The following is a 19,348-nucleotide window of genomic DNA, read 5'->3' on the forward strand; positions in this document are numbered from 1 at the left end:
TTGTAAGCTTTGATACATTCCTAAAATGTATTCATTTAGCCTGGGACAGGTTACTTATCCTCCTTGAGCCTAAATTTCCTCGGTATTAGAATATCAATTTAATAGACTTGTTTTGAGAATTCAAGGGGGTAACATATGCCTGGATTCAGTAAATGTTTAGATCACTTTCCATCAAGCACATTATTTAAAAATGAATCAATAGAAGCTCTTTCTCTATTATATTGATTTTCTCTTTTCTTTCACTGCTAGTCTTGTAAAATATTTCTCTGTTCCATTCCCTGTAAATTAACATGTATTTTAGCTTCATTAGGCTTAAGTAGACCTATATTTGCTAGCCTGGGAAGCTTAACCATCATTGTTTGCTTACTTGTTTGTGAAAATGTGTTTCGTGTTGTAAACATCTGCCTTATTGAAAAGCTTTCGTAACACAATCCATCTGTAAATGAAATAGCGTCTTTGTATTCTCTGCCTAGCACTGCACCTTGAGAAGAGTAAGTGCTCAGTAATTACTTGTTGTCAAATGATTTAAAACTCTCTTTGCATTAGCACCATGACTGTCTACAGAACTCAATCCTTGCAGAATGCATCTTGCAAAACAAATGTCTTAGCATAGTCTCAATCTCTTTCTGCACACAAACGTAGGGAGTATTACCAGTTGTTCATGTATGTAGCAATACCTAACCAGTGATTATCAGTTGGTTCGTAATCATTAAAGTGTAGAAAAATCTCGAAAAATATGAATTAAATTTTGTATTAGATCAGAAAAGAGTTCTGGAGTTTAATGTCATAGAGGAACATGTGACTTGCTCTTTAGAATAGATTGGTTGGGGGTACAGAGAAGAATAGGGTGTGGCCCCCGCCCTCTAAGAGCTCAGGATTTAGACACATCAAAGTTATGCCAGTTATCTGAGAAGAGAGATGCACAGGGTATGATGAGATTGGGATTAGATGGGATTGGGGTTCCTGGCCGAAGATCAAAGAGATGGTGGAGAATTTAGCCAGGGAAAGACTGGATGCTGAGTGGGGCAGTCCAGTAAGAAGGCCTCAGGTGCTAGGCTGAGAAACGTGGGCTGGTTTTTTGGTGGGGGGGGACAGCTATTGAAGCATTTTTAAGATAAAGGAGTGACATGTATTGCTGCAAAAAGTTATGAAGACATTTCTCCTCCAGCTATCAGGGACAAAAACAATCATACCAGGAGTCTTTGGACAACCAGTCAGTTTAATTAGAATATCAAGAGCCACAATACTGCTCTTCCCACAGACTTTGAATCCCCAGGTAAACTTTCTAAGCAGCCCGTGAAAAAGACCTGATGGCCCCCACGTCCTGGAGCAGAGTGGTCCATCCAGAAGTCACCAGTGTAATGGTGTGGCTTGTGCTTTTCACTACAAACAGGAAGATGCATAAGTGGTCCTGCTCTTCAGGAACTTTCTTTGAGTCTGCTTGTCACCTCTCAGTCTTTGGAATTCTGGAATGAGTGCTTTCAGTTGCCACATTATACCCATCTGTTTTCTTGAGGACATTGTTTTTCCAGAGTTGTGAGGAAAGAACTTGGTGCTGGTGGTAAACTGGGTGGGAGTGGAGGTGGTGCTGGCATGAAACGGTGGCGGACAGCTGCGATGTGAGGGGAAGTGAAACGTCTTTAGACTATTCAGGGGCAAGTGTGATGAGGAATCCAGTCTGGGCGGGTCATCAGTAGGCCGGAGTGTGCGATGAAGTGAAGTAGCCCATGTAGAGGGGGGAGGACCGGAGGGAGGTGTTGAGGAGCCAGACCGAGGGAGGGCTCGGGGAGGCCATTCAGTGAGGCCGGTTTCTACCCATGGCAGGTCTGTCACGGCGCAGGCTCGGGCTCCGCAGTCGGCTCAGGAAGTTACCCATACTCCCCACCTCCGAGGATTTTGTCTGGCTAAAATGAGAATTTTTACGTGAAAATGCTTTGTTAATGATAAAGCATCATGCGAACGTATAGAGGAGTATAATGTGAAGGCATAGTGATGACCTATGGCAATCATTCTCTCATTTCCTTTCCAAACCAAATCTCTCCTTAGCATTTCATGCTTTATTATTGCTGAATAATCGATATTAAAGTATTTTCCAAAGCCATTGTCATGAATATAAGATCTTACTTAGGGACTTCCCTGGTGATCCAGTGGGTAAGACTCCATGCTCCCAATGCAGGGGACCTGGGTTCCATCTCTGGTCGGGGAACTAGATCCCACATACCGCAACCAAGAAGCCCGCATGCCGCAACTAAGACCCAGCACAGCCAAAATAAATTAAAAACAAAAAAGATCTTACCTAAAACCTCTGCTTCAATGAACTAACATTTTAAATATTAAAAATAAACTCCTGGGGCTTCCCTGGTAGCGCAGTGGTTAAGAATCCGCCTGCCAATGCAGGGGACACGGGTTCGAACCCTATTCCGGGAAGATCCCACATGCCACGGAGCAACTAAGCCCGTGCGCCACAACTACTGAGCCTGTGCTCTAGAGCCCGCGAGCCACGGCTGCTGAGCCCACGTGCCACAACTACTGAAGCCCACGTGCCACAACTACTGAAGCCCACGTGCCTAGAGCCCGTGCTCCACAACAAGAGAAGCCACTGCGATGAGAAACGCACGCAACGCAACAAAGAGTAGCCCCCGCTCACTGCAACTAGAGAAAACCTGCGCGCAGCAACAAAGACCCAACGCAGCCATAAATAAATAAATAAATAAGAAAAATGTTATTAAAAAATAAATTCCTTTGAATTAAGCAGTATCTGCATGGTTGTTCATATATTTCGTCCCTCATAAACAGTATTTAAAGTGAAGTAAAGTTCATTTTTATGACTGATTTGACTTATGAATAAATCATTTTCATGTTATTTGGGCAAGTTTAGTGCAATTTTACAGCCATGCTTTCTTAAAGATTTTTTAAACTATTATTTGCTTTTTTTTTAATTCAGCTAAAACCCAAATTCAGTTTAATGAATTCTGTACATCAGTGGGCTAATAGAGAAGCTTCTCTTGATTATTGTAATTAAGCTGGGTCTCCTCTAGTTTATGTTCAGCAAAGGTCATCTCAGTGTAGTACACCAGTAAGTAGTCTTTGAACAGCCATCTGGAGTAGCGGGTTTTGCAGAACTCATCTGAGTTTTTGGCCCCCTCCCAGCTCTGCCATCTGTAGGGTCAGGGTCACTCTGCAGTGCGCATTGTGGGCTTTCCACTTAATGTCATTCTATCCCCTCCAGTCTGTGTGTGTGAGAGAGGGAGAGAGAGAGAGCACGAGTGAGAGAGAACCTCACTCTATTTTAGTTATTCCCTACTTAGTAGCAGCACATCTAGACTATTCGAGTCTTTTTTCAAGAAAGTTTGATTTCTTGGGTATTTAGAGAGCCTACAAAGTTACGATAGTCAGTATTGAAAATTAGTCATTAATCACTTATCACTATGTAACTTACCAAATGGAAAACTTAGTTATAAAACTTTTGTGTCTTACATGCCTGGGCTGTCAGGTAGAATTAAAAAGAGTTAAAAACCAATTTATCTTACTGCATTTGTACTGAATGGGAATTTCTCTAGGGATAGATACACGTATATACATGTAGATGTGTGTAAAGGTATATATATATATACATATCTGTGTGTGTGTGTATATATATATATATGTGTGTATATATATATATATATATACATATACATATATATATATATATATGTATATGTATTTCTGCACATGTATTTTCATTTTGGCATGATTCTGTGTTTATACATAGCCACATAAAAAATGCATTACAAAGTGATCTCCTTAGAATGATTCCAGAAGAATAATTTGAAAGGGATCCCTATCTGGCCCTTTACAGAATGTTTATCAACCTCAAATCTAAATTATACTAGAAAATAGGAGCTCATCTTATTTTCCCAGTCAGTAAATTATTCACTGAATTTTTTTGGGTGTCAGCTGTACCTCCATTATTGTACTAGGGGATTATAATCCCATGAGAATCGATCTGTTATGGTGCACAAATGAATCTGAATGGAAAGATATGTTATTAGTTCAGATACATTGTTGTGACTAGACAGTGTAGATGGTGATGTAGCACAAAGCACAAGTACCCAAGCATCAGGATTGTCAGAGTGTAAAGAGCACTGGCCTGGGAGCTCCACTGCTGTCTTTGTCACTCGCTACTTGTATGAGCTTCCAAGCAAATTTTATCATCTTTGTACTGCTTTCTTCACTTTAAGATACGGATTGGCTTGGCTTGGATTGGATTGGTTGACCTGTAGAAGCCTTTCTGGCTGTGAAGCTCTTCCTCTGTGACATTTAAATAGGTCTGTAACTGTCCCTAACTGTTGTAATGTTTCCACAGGGTGTTACCTACTGTGGAGAGAGTTCGGCAAGCAGTCTTACCATGGCCAATGTGCCCTGGCACGAAGAAGTGGTGCGCTTTGTCTGTGAGTTGGTGGATCTGATTGCCGACTATGAAATTGCCTGTGAACACGAGCATTCCAACTGCCTCCTGATAGCTCACAAGAAGGTAAGAACCACTCGAGTATGCATTCTTCCATCACCCTTGTCCTTCCTGCTCTCTTTTCTCTTTATTTTCCCCTCACCTTATTATAATGAATATCTGCTTGTTTGCTACCTTTCCTAAGACAAACATTAAGAAAGCCCGGAATTCAGTCTGTTGGACTCATAAACTGTCTTTTCTGTGTGAGGTTGCTTTGTTTTCAGCCCTCACCCAGGCACCTGAAGTGCTTTCTGGCTTGTAATTGGTGTGTACTGAGAAACAAAACAAAACACCCTTGTAATAACCTCTAGTCCTTTCCTAGAGTGACAAGGGAAAGCGAAAATAGTAAACAACCCCCATATGAGTGTTTCTGACTGTCAGAAGAAATATTGAGGTGTTTATCAAATTTTAGATCACTTTGAATCTTGGCCTCTGCAGAAATATTTCTGGGATTTTGGTTTTCCTTTTTCCCTTTTAGTGTTTTTATTAGACAGAACGAGTGCCTGAGTTTAATGTGTTTTTTAAGTAAATAATGCCTAACAGAGGAAAAATTCAATTTTTAGTAGAGGTAGACCATTAAAAAGAAAAAAACCCAATCAGAAGGCCAGTGTTAGAGTAGCAATCATAATGATATGTCCTTACTGAAATATTTATACAGAAATAATATAGTGTCTGGGATTTGATTCAAAATGATACGAAGTAAGAAGTATGTGGGTGTGTGGATGGGTTGAGGGTTGTTGAGGCTAGATGATGGATACACAAGAGGTTTGTTTTACTCCTCTGCCTAGTTTCCTGTTCAAACTTTCCATTAAAAAGTGCTTTTTGAAAAAGTGGACATGGTTGAACCTTGAAAACATTATTCTGGATGAAAAATCGACACAAAAGGCTACATAATGTATGATTCCATCTATATGAAATGTCCAGAATAGATAAATCCTTAGAGACAGAATGTGGTTTAGTGGTTGTTGGAAATTGGGGGAAGAGCAGACTGGGAAGTGACTGCTAATAGATACGGGATTTCTTTTTGGAGTGATGAAAATGTTCTGGAATTATTTAGTGGTGTTGGTTGCACAACTTTGTGACTATGCTAAAAACCACTGAACTGTATGCTTTAAAAGGTTGAATTTTATGGTTTGTGAATTATATCACAATAAAGATAAATTAATACCAAAAAGGTAATAAAGAATGGGCTACCTTTTCTTATAAAAATGCTCTGTATGCAAGTAAAGTCAGGCTTAATTGAACATGAATCTCACTTTTTCCTCCCTCCACAACCTAAGTGGCTTCCTGAACAGCTTTGCAGGTTAATGATATTTAATAATATTAGAATCACTCAGTTAAAATTTCACGTGGTCTAGTCTCAAACAGGAGGTTAAAAGGCCCTCATGCCTTGGTCCCAATTAGATTTGTATATATCTGACCTAATGATCTGTCAGACTTAAATATTTAGACAGAAGAATATGTACTGGGAGCATTAAGGAACAAAGAAATAAAGGCTACCTAGCATTTGAAATGTTAATAAAATAGCTGCAAAGACAGTTAACTTACAAAGTAAATCTTAAAAATTAAAGCCAAAAAAACTGAATTTTATTTTCTAGCTTTTTATTCATTGTTACTTTTTAAGATAAGATAGTACCTTCAGAACAAATTATTTGATTGGAGGGGCAGTGCTCTGGAAATAGTCCTGACAATGGTAGTAAAGTTCTCTCTTCTTCCATAAGGTCTTCGCACCATAGCCAAAGATGTCTTTAGAGAATGTAGCTCTTTGCTGCTCAGGTGCCTTTGATTGACTTCCCATTGCTTTTAGCATGAAAATCAAAATCCTTAATGTGGCCCCTGGGGTCCTATGTGATCAGTCTCTGTCTGCCTCTCCAGCTTCTTCTGGAACCCCTCTTCCTTCTCTTTCTGCACTTCTTTCATTTGCTCAGCCACAGTAGGTCTTATTTTTCCTCCGGTTAGGCTGGGAATTATATACTTTTTGTATTCTTTTAGTGGGTGCACTAGAAATTACTACATGCAAACTTGACTAATCAGTCGAGTGTTAAAATACTTTTACTCTCTAACTGTGCAAAGCAACGACTTGAGAACACAACCTCCGTTTTTCCCTTCCCAACTCATGCTGTCATTGTTGTGTATATTAATTATAAATGTGTGTAAGGACAGTATTGTTAATTGCTTTATGTAGTCAGTATTTATTTAGATTTATCTGTATTTTAAACATGATTTTGTTCTCTGTTCCTTTTTGCATTTTTGAGCCTCCATCTGGGACTGTTTTCTTTCTGCCCAAAAAGCACCTTTTAAAATTTCCTTTAGTGGAGGTCTGCTGATGGCATACCCTCAGTTTTTGTCCGAAAATGTATATTTTAGCTGGGTATCAAATTCTACGTTGGCATTTGTTTCCTTCCAACACCATAAAGATATTCCCCTGTCTTTTAAATTCCACTGATGAAAAGTCAGCTGTTAGTTTGTTGCTTCTTTTAAGGTGATTTGTTGTTTTCTTCCCTCTGGTTTCTTTTTCTCTCCCTTTGGTTTTATGCTCTAATGTGTCTAGATGTGAACTTCTTTTTATTTTCCTTTTTGGGAATTCTTGGGCTTCATAAATTTGTGGGTTGATACTTTCCATCACTGGTTGAAGACTTCTTAGCTTTAATTTCATTAAACATTTCTTCTTCCCCAGTATTTTTCTTCTGGAACTCCAGTTTAAACATGTGTTATTGTATTTTTTATTTCACTTGGACAGTTTCTTTTGATTTGTATTCCAAGTCACTAATTTTTGCTTCAGCTGTGTCTCACATGCTATTAAATGCCACACCAATTTTTAAATTTTGGATAGTGTGTTTCTCAGTTAAATAATTTCTGTTTGTTTTGTTTGTTTCAAGTATGATATATCACACTGTATGCTTTCCAGTTCCCTGCTGAAATTTTCAAGCTTGGCTTTTATCTTCTTGAATACTGGAAATGCAGCTATTTCATTGTTTGTATCTGATAACTCCAATATCTAAAATCTCTGTGGATTTGTTTCTGTTATCTGTTGTTTCTGTTGGTTCTCAGTTATGTTGCCTTGTCTCCTTATGTACCTTATCTTATTGTGTTATGTACAATGTGTGTAGAAAATTATTTATAGAAATAATATGAGGTTTAGGATTAGAATATCACTTCTGAGATTTGGAGACACGTTTTACCTCCCTTTTTCCCTGTGGAAACTGATCAGATGGTGAAGAGACTTCCTTAAAGTCTCGAAGTGGCTGAGCCAAGTCTAGACCCACAGCCTTCTGCCCTCTAGTCCACTGGTCTTTCTTGTACCACAGGGCATCTTTTGATACCACTGACACCATTCAAAGGAGAGCTTAAAACTGGGAAATTTTATGTTAGAACAACACTTGACTTCAGTCTCTAAGATTTCTTCTCTCTTCCCAGTGTAAACATGGACATAGGGGAAATAAATGGCACCGTATCTCGTTCAGGCCAGTTTAGTTCTGTAAGTGTTTATTAGACACCTGCTGAGTTCTGACACCAAGCTGTGCAGTGAGGGCCACAGCACCTCAGCCATGAAGAATGTCAAGCACAGCCATGCATGAAAAATCCAGTTTCTCTGCATCCTAACCAGCATTTAGTATTGTCATTTTTTAGGTAAGCTGTTCTAACAGGTTTGTCATGATCTCAGTGGGTCTTAATTTGCGTATCATGAACATGATCTATGTAGATCTTTGATTTCATTAATGAACATTTTATAGTTTTTTTAGCATACAGGTCCGATACTTTGTTAGATTTATACCTAAGTATTTTTCCGTTTTAGCAATTATAAATGGTATTGCATTTTTAATTTCAGTTGTCACATGTTCATTGAATTCTGTAGAGATAGAATTAATTTTGGTATGTTGATCTTATATCCTGCAACCTTGCTGAATTCACTTATTATTTCTAGCAGGATTTTTTTAGTAGATTTCTTGGGGTGTTCTACATAGACCATTATATCTTCTACAGAACGGGGCAGTTTTGTTTCTTCCCTTCCAATTGGCATCCCTTTAATTTCCTTTACTTAATTACATTTACTAAGACTTTGAATACTTTATTGAATAAGAACAGTGATTTTGGACATTCTTATCTTTTTCCTATCTCAGGGGAAGAGCGTTTAGCCTTTCACTGTTTAAGTTTATGTTAGCTCTAGGTTTTTTGTACTTGCTCTTTTCCAAATTGAGGAAGTTTCCCTCTATTTCTGGTGTTTTGAGGGGTTTTATTGTGAATGGGTGTTTATTCACAATAAAATTATTAAGTCAAATCCTTTTTCTCCGTTGCTATGAACATGTGATTTTTCTTCTTTTACCCATTAGTATGATGGATTACATGGATCTTTGAATATTGGACCATGCTTGCATCCCTGGAATAAACCCCTCTTAGTCATAGTATGTATTTCTTTTTTATATAGTGCTGAATTCTTTTTGCTAATATTTTAAAAAAGATTTTTGCCTCTATGTTCGTGAGGAATATAGGTCTGTAGTTTTCTTTTTTTATACTGTCTATGATTTTAGTATTAGGGTAATAACCGGCCTCATAAAGCAGGTTGGGAAAGGTTTCCTCCTGTTTTCTAGGAGGGATTGTGTGGAATTGGTGTTAATTCTTCTTTATATGTTTAGTAGAATTCTCCAGTGAAACTGGGCTTAGAAACATATTTTGGGGGGAGTTTTTAAATTATGAATTACATTTCTGTAATAGTTACAAGGCTATTTAGATTATCTTTCATCTTGGGTGAGATGTGGTGGTTTGTACTTTTCAAGGAATTGGTCCATTTCATCTAAGTTGTCAAGTTTATGTGAGTAAATTGTTCATAGTATTACTTTATTTTCCTTTCAATGTCTGTACAACATCTTGTTTCATTTCTGATTTGGTTGATTTGTGTCTTCTCTGTTTTGTTTTTGTTGGTTTATTCAGTTTGTTGATTTTATTGGTCCTTTCAAAGAGCCATGTTCTGGGGACTTCCCTGGCTGTCCAGTGGTTAAGACTTCGCCTTCCAATGCAGGGGGTGCAGGTTCAATCCCTGGTTGGGGAGCTAAGATCCCCCATGCCTCGTGGCCAAAAAACCAAAACACAAAACAGAAGCAATATTGTAACAAATTCAATAAAGACTTTAAAAATGGTCCACATCAAAAAAGAAAAATCTTTAAAAAAACACAGAGAACTATCTTTTTGTTTCATAGGTTTTTCTCTGTTTTTCAGATTTCAATTTCATCTGTTTCTGTGCTTCTCTTTATTATGCCCTTCTTTCTGTTTACTTTGGGTTTCTTTGCTTCTTGTTTCTTAAGATGGCTTCGATTATTGACTTTTCCTCTTTTCTAATGTAAACATTTAATGCTCTAAATGTTCTTCTTTGGCCCATGGATTACTTAGCAGTTTGTTGTTTAGTTTCCTAGTGTTTGGGTTTTTTTTTTTTTTCCCTGTTGTGTTTCTGTTATTGATTTCAAGTTTGATCCTCTTATAATCAGAGAACATACTCTCTGTGATCTTGGTTCTTTTAAATTTTTTGAGGTTTTGTTTTGTGGACTAGGATGTTGTCTATCTTGGTAAATATTTTGTGTGCGCTTGCCAAGAATATACATTGTGTTGTTGTTGGGTGAGTGTTCTGTGAATGTCTGTTTCATCCTGTTGGTTGGTGGTGGTGTTGAGTTCGTCTGTATCTTTGCTGATTATCTATATAGTTCTATCAGTTATTGAGTGAGAAGTGTTGAGGTCTTCAGCTGTAAGTGTGGGTTTTTCTATGGCTCTTTTCAGTTCTGTCAGTTTTTGCTTTATATATTTGGCAACTGTGTTGTTTGGTGCATACTCATTTAGGATTTCTGTATCGTCTTGGTGGATTTGACCTATTTTTCATTTATGTAATGTCCCTCTTTGTTCCTATAAATTTTCTTTGCCTTGGAGTGTACAATATCTGACAGTAATATAGCCACTTCTGCTTTGTTTTGATTGATGTTTACATTGTATATCTTTTCCATCTTTTTAATTTCAATCTACCTATATCATATGTTTGAAGTGAGTCTCTTAGAAACAATATACAGTTGGCTGGTGCTTTTTTAATGTACCCTGCCAATCTCTACAGGGTCTCCACTGAAACAATAGAAGGGGGGTTGGGATGGCAGGATTCCCCACTGCAGCTTCTCTGACACCTCCCCAGCAGTGGGAGGGGGAGGGTACAGCTCAGTACAGCTGGGCGAATGTGGAATTCTAGGATCCCCACTAGGTGTTTGCTGACTGGGGTGAGAATGAGGCCAGTTTTTCTCTTGGCCTAGGATGGTTATTATGTAAAAATTTTCTGTCTTGCTTGGCTGCCCTTTTCCTAGTCCTTTGGCTAAGGAGAGCAGGCTTTATTTGAGGCTTAATTTTTTTTTTTTTTTAATTGTGAGTGCTCATTGGTGTTTCTAGATTGTGGACTTTAACCAGGCTTCTGAATTCTCGCACACAGTCCAGGATATATGAGCCAAAATTAAAACCCAAGGAACGTATCACTACGTTCCTTAGGTCCTGCAGTCCCTAGCCAACCTGCCTTCTTATCTCCACCTTTCAGAGCCTTCTTATGTTAGTTTTACATACAATATCTAGGGGTTTTAGCTGTAGAAATACATTTCTTGTACAGAACAGAAGACTTATGACTACACAGTTTTGACATTTATAGTTTTTTGTTTACTGTCTCCCCAGTGAACAGTAATAACCAGTCCACTTGGCACTGTTTGTTATTATTAGATTATTTGCACGTAAACTCATTTTGTTTGCTTATGTTAAAAGTGTCACCCAGTATGGTTGCATGGCTACCTCTGTAGTGTTACTGGAAAGATTTTTCAGAAACTTATATGAAAAGATCTTTTCCTAATCCTAATCAGACCCCATCAAATCCCATTTAATAATTAGGCTTGCAATTTACAGATGAATGCCTTTTTAAGGGTAGTAAAAGCAGACTTATAACCAAAGGAAGAAGACGAAAACAAAATCCACAAAACATTTAGTCTACAAAATCATTTAGTCTACAAATAATTGAGAGTGGGCATTGACTATTCAACATCCTCATTGTTTTTGCTGCCAATTCCAAGTTTATTGTTTCTCTGCTGTATTTTTGAAACACATGCCATCTTACAGAGCATGCAAGAGAAAAACCTAAACATTTTATTTGGTTTTAATGGCCTTCACAATCAAGTCCTTTCAGTTTCATTTCATGCCCACTCCCTGGGCCTTTACTAGGCATTGCCATGTTGTTTCTTTCCTCTGTGTATTTGCCGAAGGTATCTCTTCTGCTAGACCTGCGCTCCTTACCCCACGTCATCTGGTGAATTTATGCTTTTTAAAACTGTAAAACAAACCTCCTTGGGGACCGCTTCTTTCAGAGCTATATGCACATCTGTAAGGCGAAGTTAGGGTTCCTGGAACACAAGGACTGTCATTCCCAGCACCCTCCTAGAGTACCTGGTACATATTAGATTCTCAGTGTTTGTTTAGTGAATGAACAAGCTCTTCACCTTCATTTTCTTTCCTTATTCATTGTCTTACCTTCTGAAATCAGAGTCATTGTTCCATCTTCCTTGCTAATTTTGGTACCTACTTACCTTCTTCCTTATTTATTTACTCATTCATTTATTCGATGAATACTTACTGTTGAGTTTGCTATTTTATAGGTCATCAGTAACCTGCCAGTTGTTAAATCCAGTTGTTTTCTCATTCAGCGTACCTCTTTTTTTTCTGCAGCAGGAAACTGATGCCCATTCATGCTTTTGAAAGTCTCTCCTGCCTACTGTACTGCACTTTTTTAGTTCTAGTAAAGTTGGCTAGCAAAAATAAGAACATTGCCAGAAAGTGCAGCGTTGGAAATCCCCAAACTGTGGCCTTTCTTTCTTTACCCATTTCAAAAATTTGAAATTCTCTCTGAACCAGGATAGCTCAAAATGTAAGTTGAATCATGAATGAATGAATGAATGAATGAATGAATGAATAAATAAATAAATTCTAGAGAGACCCCAAGCATGGGTTGACTATATTTAGATGACCTTTAAAGATCCTGCATTAAATTTGCAAGGTTTTCACAACATGAATTAGCCTCTGGAGAGTTTATTATAATTTGTATTACTCTGTCCATTCCCAGAATACTCTGTGGTCATTTGCAGTGCAGTGATCTTTTCATTGCCGTATGCTACACCACATGCAAAGCATTTCTGAATTCTAATAGTGGAGTATTTTTTTAATGGATGATTACTTTTTAATATCTCTATAGAACAGTTTTGTTATTTAGAAGTGATGTTCAGACTAAACAGAAACATAAAGGAGTTTCTGCTGTTGATGAGAAGTAGGTTTTTTAAGTGGGTGGAAGAGTAGATGGGAGTAGAAAGTTCAGTGAGCATCTCTGACTTTGAACAAAGGAAAGATAAAAAAGACTCACATTGAGATAAATAAGTCAGCATATTCCAGTTCCAAGGTCGAGCTAGAGGGACAGAGAGATGACAACAGATAGTTGGTGAGAAGAGGGTCAACCTGTCTGTGTGATTTGGAGGGGCTGGCTGGGAGAAGGAGGTACAGTCAGCCTTCCACTTATGGGTTTCCAGCCTAGCAGCCTAAATGTAACTGTGGTCCTGTCAGACTGCAAACTAGTAAGACCATGATGAATCTGATATACTTTGGTCACTTTAGTTGAGAAATGTGAAGTCCTTTCTACATATTGGTAATGTCTTGTTATAGTGGTTCACTGTCTGTGGAAACCAAGTGGTAGGTTATATGCATGGCTTGCAGAGTCCACATAGCATTGTTTTTAAACTTAATTCCTTATTTTTTAAAAATAAACTTTATGTTTTAGTACAGTTTGAGATTTACAGAAAAATTGAGAAGATAGTACAGAGGGTTACTGTATGCCCTGGATTGGCCTATTATTAACATCTTACATTGGTATATAGTACATGTGTTACATCCAGTGAACTGATATTGATACATTATTATTAACTGAAGTCCATAGTTTAGATTTCCTTAGGTTTCACTTAATGGCCTTTTTCTGTTCTAGGATCCCATAACTTTGAGGAGTAGTCAGGAGGTATTTTGTAGGATGCACCACTACTGGAATTTGTCCAACGTTTTTCTCATAAGACTTGCGTTATGGGTTTTTAGGAGGAAGATCACAGAGGTAGAGTGCCATTTTCATCACATCATGTCAAGCTCCCTTGATTTTGACCTTGATCAGCAAGCTGTGGCAGTGTTTGTCAGTGTTTGTTTTCCCCTCTCCCCTTCTGTAGGAAAGTTCTTCCTTCCCCTCTCTCCTTTGGAAGGAAGTCTATATTCAGTGCGTATCTAAGGAGTGAGGGTTACGCTCCACATCCTTGAGGGTGGAATATCTGCATAAATTATTTGGAATTCTTCTGCACAGGTTTGTCTCTTCTTCCCATTTATTAATTTATTCAATCATTTTTATATCAGTATAGGCTCATGGATATTTATTTTATAACTTTGGGTTATAATCCAATTCAACTTTATTACTTTTGCCCAAACTATTCTAGCTTTGGCCATTAAGAGCTCTTTTAGTTGGCTCCTGTGTTTCTTTTACATACCCCCATCAATGTGTGTGTTTGGGGAGGGCGGGGTTTGTTCATTTTGAGCTCTTTCCTTTCTCGCACCACAAGAAGCTCCAGGCTCATCTTGTATATTTCCTGCCCCAGTCCTAGAATCAGCTGTTTCTCTCAGGATCTGTGGTTTCTTTTATTGGAGAATGGTGTTAGAAACCAAGATCTGGGTGAAGGTGTGCTCGTTGCTGCTAGGGTGTTGTTTGTTTTAGGCCCTCTTAGATGACAGAGCAAAGAAATACATGTGTATATATCAATACTAACCTTCGTATATACACGTGTAGGTAAATATTTCTATATGTACCATTTGTATCTATATTAAGCTAAACATACTGATGTCTCAGACTCTAATCTGTTCCCACATGACTCATCCTAGTCTCCTCTCCTTGCTTATTTGTAAATTCACACTCCAATAGTGAGACTCTAATCCTAGCTCCTATTACCAGTCATCTGTTTACTTAATTGTTCAATTCCAGTATATGTAAAATATATAGCAGTATCAGAATTTTTAACCCTAGAACACAGTGTTTATGTTTAGTTTCTTTTGCCTTTAGTCTTACAGGCTCCACTTATTTTTAAAATTACTTAGGTCAGTGCCCTTTCCACCCCCTCCCCTTCACTGAAGTTATTTCACACATTTGTAATTTAGTAGACTCTCTTGTCACAGTCTGCTCCTCTTCCTGCGTTCCCCTGACCTCCTAAGTGACTTTTTAAACTTGCATACTTTAAGGTTCAGTATTTGTGTTATAAAGTTCTGTAGGTTTTGAAAAGCGTATAATGGCATGGAAACATGAATGAACATATTTTTCTTATGCTTGTTTGCCATCTGTACATCTTTGGTAAGGAGGTCAGATCTTTTGCCCATTTATTTAATTGGATAGGTTGTTTTGTTATTGTTGAGTTTTAAGAGTTTTTAAAATATATTTTGAATACAAGTCATTTATCAGATATGTTTTGCAAATATTTTCTCCCAGTCTACGTGACCCGATTCTTCATTCTCTTACCTGTGCCTTTCTCATTTTAATAAAGTTATCAATTTTTCTTTCATGGTTCATGTCATCAGCAAATAGAGGCAATTTTACATCTTCCTTTCCAATTCTGATACCTTTAATTTTATTTTTTTCTTGCATGATTGCTCTACCTAAGACTTCTGGTACTGTGCTGAGTAGGAGTGGTGAGAATAAGCATCCTTGTTTTGTTCCTGATCTTAGAGGAAAAGCTTTCTGCCTTTTACCATTGAGTATTGGCTTGGCTTACACAGCCTTTATTATGTTGAGGTACGTTTCTTCCCTGCCTAATATATTGAGTTTCTATCATGAACGGATGTTGAATTTTATCAAATGCTTTTTCTGTGTCTTTTGAGATGATCTTACAACTTTCAAAATGTACCTTAGACTTACACATAAACTATAACTCTATAAAATTTCTAGAAGATAACAAAGGACATTATTCCCTTCCTCCCTTCCTCTCTCATGGCTTCTTTTGCTTCTTCATTTTCAAACCACTTGTTATGGCTGCTGTAGCCCCAATTTAGCTCAAGCATCCACCACCACTTGGTTCAATCTCAAGTGTCAGATTCTCAGGAGAAGACTTGCCGATGTATAAAACCATATCGTCTTTGAACAGAGATAATTTTACTTCTTCATTTCTTATTTGGATGCTTTTTTTCCTTTTTCTTGTCTAATTGCTCTGGCTAGAACTTTTATATATGTATGTCTGTTGATCAGTTGATTTATTGTGTTGTTCAAGTCCTTTGTTTCTGTAGTTATCTTCTGTTTGGTTGTTCTATCCATTATTGAGTATGAGATATTAAAGTCTCCAACTATTGTTATAGAACTGTCTATTCCTCCCTTCAATTCTGTCAATATCTGCTTCATATATTTTGATGATCTGTGATCAGGTACATAAATGTTTATAATTGTTGTATTGTCTTGCTGTACTGAACCTTTTACTGATATATAATGTCCTTCTTTGTCTCTTGTAACCTTTTTGATTTGACGTCTATTTTGTGTGATATTAGTATAGCCACTTCTCCTTTTGGTTACTGTTTGCATGGAATATCTTTTTTCATCCTTTCACTTTCAGCCTATTTTGTCATTGGACATAAAGTAAAGCACTTGTAAACAGCATATAGTTGGATTATGGGTTTTTAAATCCGTTTTTCCAATCTCTGTTTTTTGATTGCAGAATTTAATCTATTTACGCCTCTGAGATCAGAAGCAGCAATTGATGGTCAGAAGACAGATCCCCAGTGTTTGGAGGACAGGGTCCTCAGTGCCCACCCTGTCTCCCACAGGCTGCTCCAGGAACATGTTTACAGCTGCCTGCTGTGGGCATGGGGAGTGAGGGGTGGGTAGCTACTGCCTGTCTAAACTGAAATTAACTACAATTTACAGTTCAAACCTTCCCCTCAAAGTTGCAAACCTTCAGTAGACTTCAGAGTTCCAAAATAGTTATGTCAGGCAAGATTCTGCCAGTATAATTTTTGTCTGGGTTGAGAGAAGTCTTCCTAATGCTTCCTACTGCACCACCTTCCCAGAATCCTGTACTCTTATATTTTAAAAGTTTTTACGTAGTTTAATTCTGAAGTTAATTGACATTGCTGTCCTCCTTCAGCACAATACAGGGACTTTCCAGTACTCTTTCCTGCAATTAATGCATGCTTTGATGGATCCATGTAAATCTCACTTGCACCCCAGTTGTTCCTGCTGGGTTCAGTTTCCTTCTTGATGACGTAAGTGGTAAACTTAGTCTGTTTTTCCCCTGAAACATCTTTATTTCACTTTTGCTCTTGACTGATAAATTGTCAGAGTAGAAAACTCTAAGCTGAGGTATTTCCTTCCAGCACTTTGAAGGTATCATTTTGTTGCCTTCCAGCATAATCTTTTCATTATCTTCTAGTATCTTACACCATCAGTGAGATGTCTGGTGTCATTCCTTAGTTGTAGTGTCTGCTGTTAAACTCAACAACCAGTAACATTTGTTAAGGTCACTTTGATACCACTATGCATGCATTAATTCATTTAATCCTTACAAAAAATCTTATGAGTCATAAATATTATTTTTCCTCATGTTCCAAAGGAAGACTCTCAGGCTAAGAGAGTACAGATCTTCTCCAGGGACAAATAGGACACAGTTAGAATTCAATTCCATATCTTTCAAAATTCAAAGACTACTTTGGACCACTACATTATACTATCTCTCAAATGCCACAGAGCAGTCAGACAGAGTGGGGAAAGGGAAATGTCCCTTGGAAACAAGGTGCAGTTTCCCATCCAGTGCTCACCAAGCAGCATCTCCTTAATCTTCACCAAGATCATCAACACTGAGAAAGTTTTTGCCGAATTTGAGTCCCTGTAGGTAATTAAGCACTGATCACAGAGGCCTCCCTCTTGGATATATAAACTCACAATCTGTAAAGGGAGGGAATGAAGAGATGTCACCTCCCACACCTTCCCCTGTTGGAATAAGAAGGGAACTGTATGTCTCCATTAGGGTTTAGTGCAGTGTTTTCCTAACAAAATCTACTGACTGAATATTTTCCCCTCTGTGTTACATGTGGAACTCATTCTTATCAGAGGCCTGATTGTTCCCAGTAATTACTTTCAGAAAAATGTCAGAGAAAATTGGCAATTTGGTGACACTACTGAGAGGACTTAGCTCTACTCCAACAGGATGGGGGGATTAAGATTGAAACTCCAGAAACTGAGTTTCCAGATAAAAAATTTTTAATTGCACTTGGATATATCTAGAATTCAATCACATTGTTGTAGTTTTGCCTCTCAAAATGGTTCCCCAGGCAGCTGTGCCATGGGAATGCTACTTATCACCAGTAAACTCAGAAAAAGGTGGCAACTCTTCTCAACGTCTCACTGTCACAGGCAGTCAGGTGCACTTTGAAGTCTGTCTTTGGGATCTTTGCCTCCTCTTACCCAAAGAACAAACAATGCAGTTGTAGCTACAACAGGTGAGAACAAAATTCATAAACCTGGGAAATTCACTGTAGCACTCTTTTTTTTGTATTCCAAAGTCACTCTCCCTGTAACTACCTTAGGACTCCCTCTACTCCTTCCCAGTTAACATGTACTTCTGAGTTCTGAGAAGGTCTGGCAGTGCTCATTTTCCATCCTTTAACCAGTGCTTTTCTAGTTGTTTGGTTCCTAAGTATTACTGTTATGTTTGGAGGAGCCAACTACTAAATAATTGATACTAAGATCACATAAAAGCCCTTCTTAAGAGTATGAAAACGAAAATGGTATGTATGATTCTTATTTTTGTAATATTCTACTTTGTTCTCTATATGTGGACTTTGAGGTCTGGCTATCCAATAAAGGATTAATTTTACCCAAAGAAAGGGCTGACATTTGTCCTCAGCTTCCAGGAGGTGATTTCTAAGCTCTTGGAATGTCCTGCCTGACAAAAGTGTCTTTGCTCATCTGGAGGCACATTGGGTCACACTAGATCGTCTACGCTGAGTATGTGGTTTGGGGTGGGGGCTTTGGTCTCCACAGGACCTGCTCGACCTCCAGAGAGGCTGGAAACTAAGGTCAGCCACTCAGCAAGCAGCTAAGTCTAGGTGCACAAACCCCATTAAAATCCCTGGACACCAAGGCTCAGGTGAGCTCCCCAGGTTGGCGGTACTCCACGCCTGTTGTCAGACATCGTTCTGGGTGAAGGTAGCATGTTCCAAGACTCTACTGGGGGGAACGTCGGGAAGCTCCTTGCATGGAACTCTCCTAGGCTCTGCCCACGTGCCTCTTCCCATGGCTGATTTTAATCCCTATCCTTATGCTGTAATAAGCCATACTATGAGTATAACAGTTTTCAGTGAATTCTGTGGGTCCTTGTAGTGAATTGTCAAACCTGAAGGTGAGCTTGGGAACCCCTAAATTTGCAGTTGGTGGCAGAAGTGGGAGTGGTCTTGGGGGAACTCCTGAACTTTGTACTGGTATATCTGTCTTCAGATCCCAGCCTCACTGTTTTTCATTTTTCTTATCTGCAAAATAGGGGTAACTCTGTTTACAGCGTTACTGTGGTAGCTAAATAAAGTGACATATATAAAGCATCTAGTATAGTGCCTTGCCTATAGCAGGTTCTTAATAAAGGATCTTCCCTAAAGGTGCTGATCATTTGATTTTTTAATAAAGAATACTACAGTATCATTTGGAAGAATATTTGTACAGAATACCTACAGTGATGATTTTTTGCTTGTTTTTCTCTGTTTGCTCATTATCTCTTTACTTTGTATTATGGAAGATGAGGGTTAAATTTTCTTCTACCT

The 19,348-nt window shown here is 38.2% G+C and overlaps 1 protein-coding gene across 3 annotated transcripts in view; it reads left to right on the forward strand.

The window, feature by feature from the left end:
- LOC137778715 (S-adenosyl-L-methionine-dependent tRNA 4-demethylwyosine synthase TYW1) overlaps positions 1 to 19,348 on the forward strand; it is a 206,782-nt gene that overhangs the window by 126,191 nt on the left and 61,243 nt on the right. For all 3 annotated transcript variants that reach the window (XM_068565973.1, XM_068565972.1, XM_068565971.1), the window contains exon 15: positions 4,349 to 4,516. In XM_068565973.1, the coding sequence (XP_068422074.1) occupies positions 4,349 to 4,516 (168 nt within the window). The remainder of the gene's footprint in view (positions 1 to 4,348; positions 4,517 to 19,348) is intronic.

The sequence above is a fragment of the Eschrichtius robustus genome, chromosome 16 (assembly GCF_028021215.1).
Source record: "Eschrichtius robustus isolate mEscRob2 chromosome 16, mEscRob2.pri, whole genome shotgun sequence".
In the NCBI taxonomy this organism is placed as follows: domain Eukaryota; kingdom Metazoa; phylum Chordata; class Mammalia; order Artiodactyla; family Eschrichtiidae; genus Eschrichtius; species Eschrichtius robustus.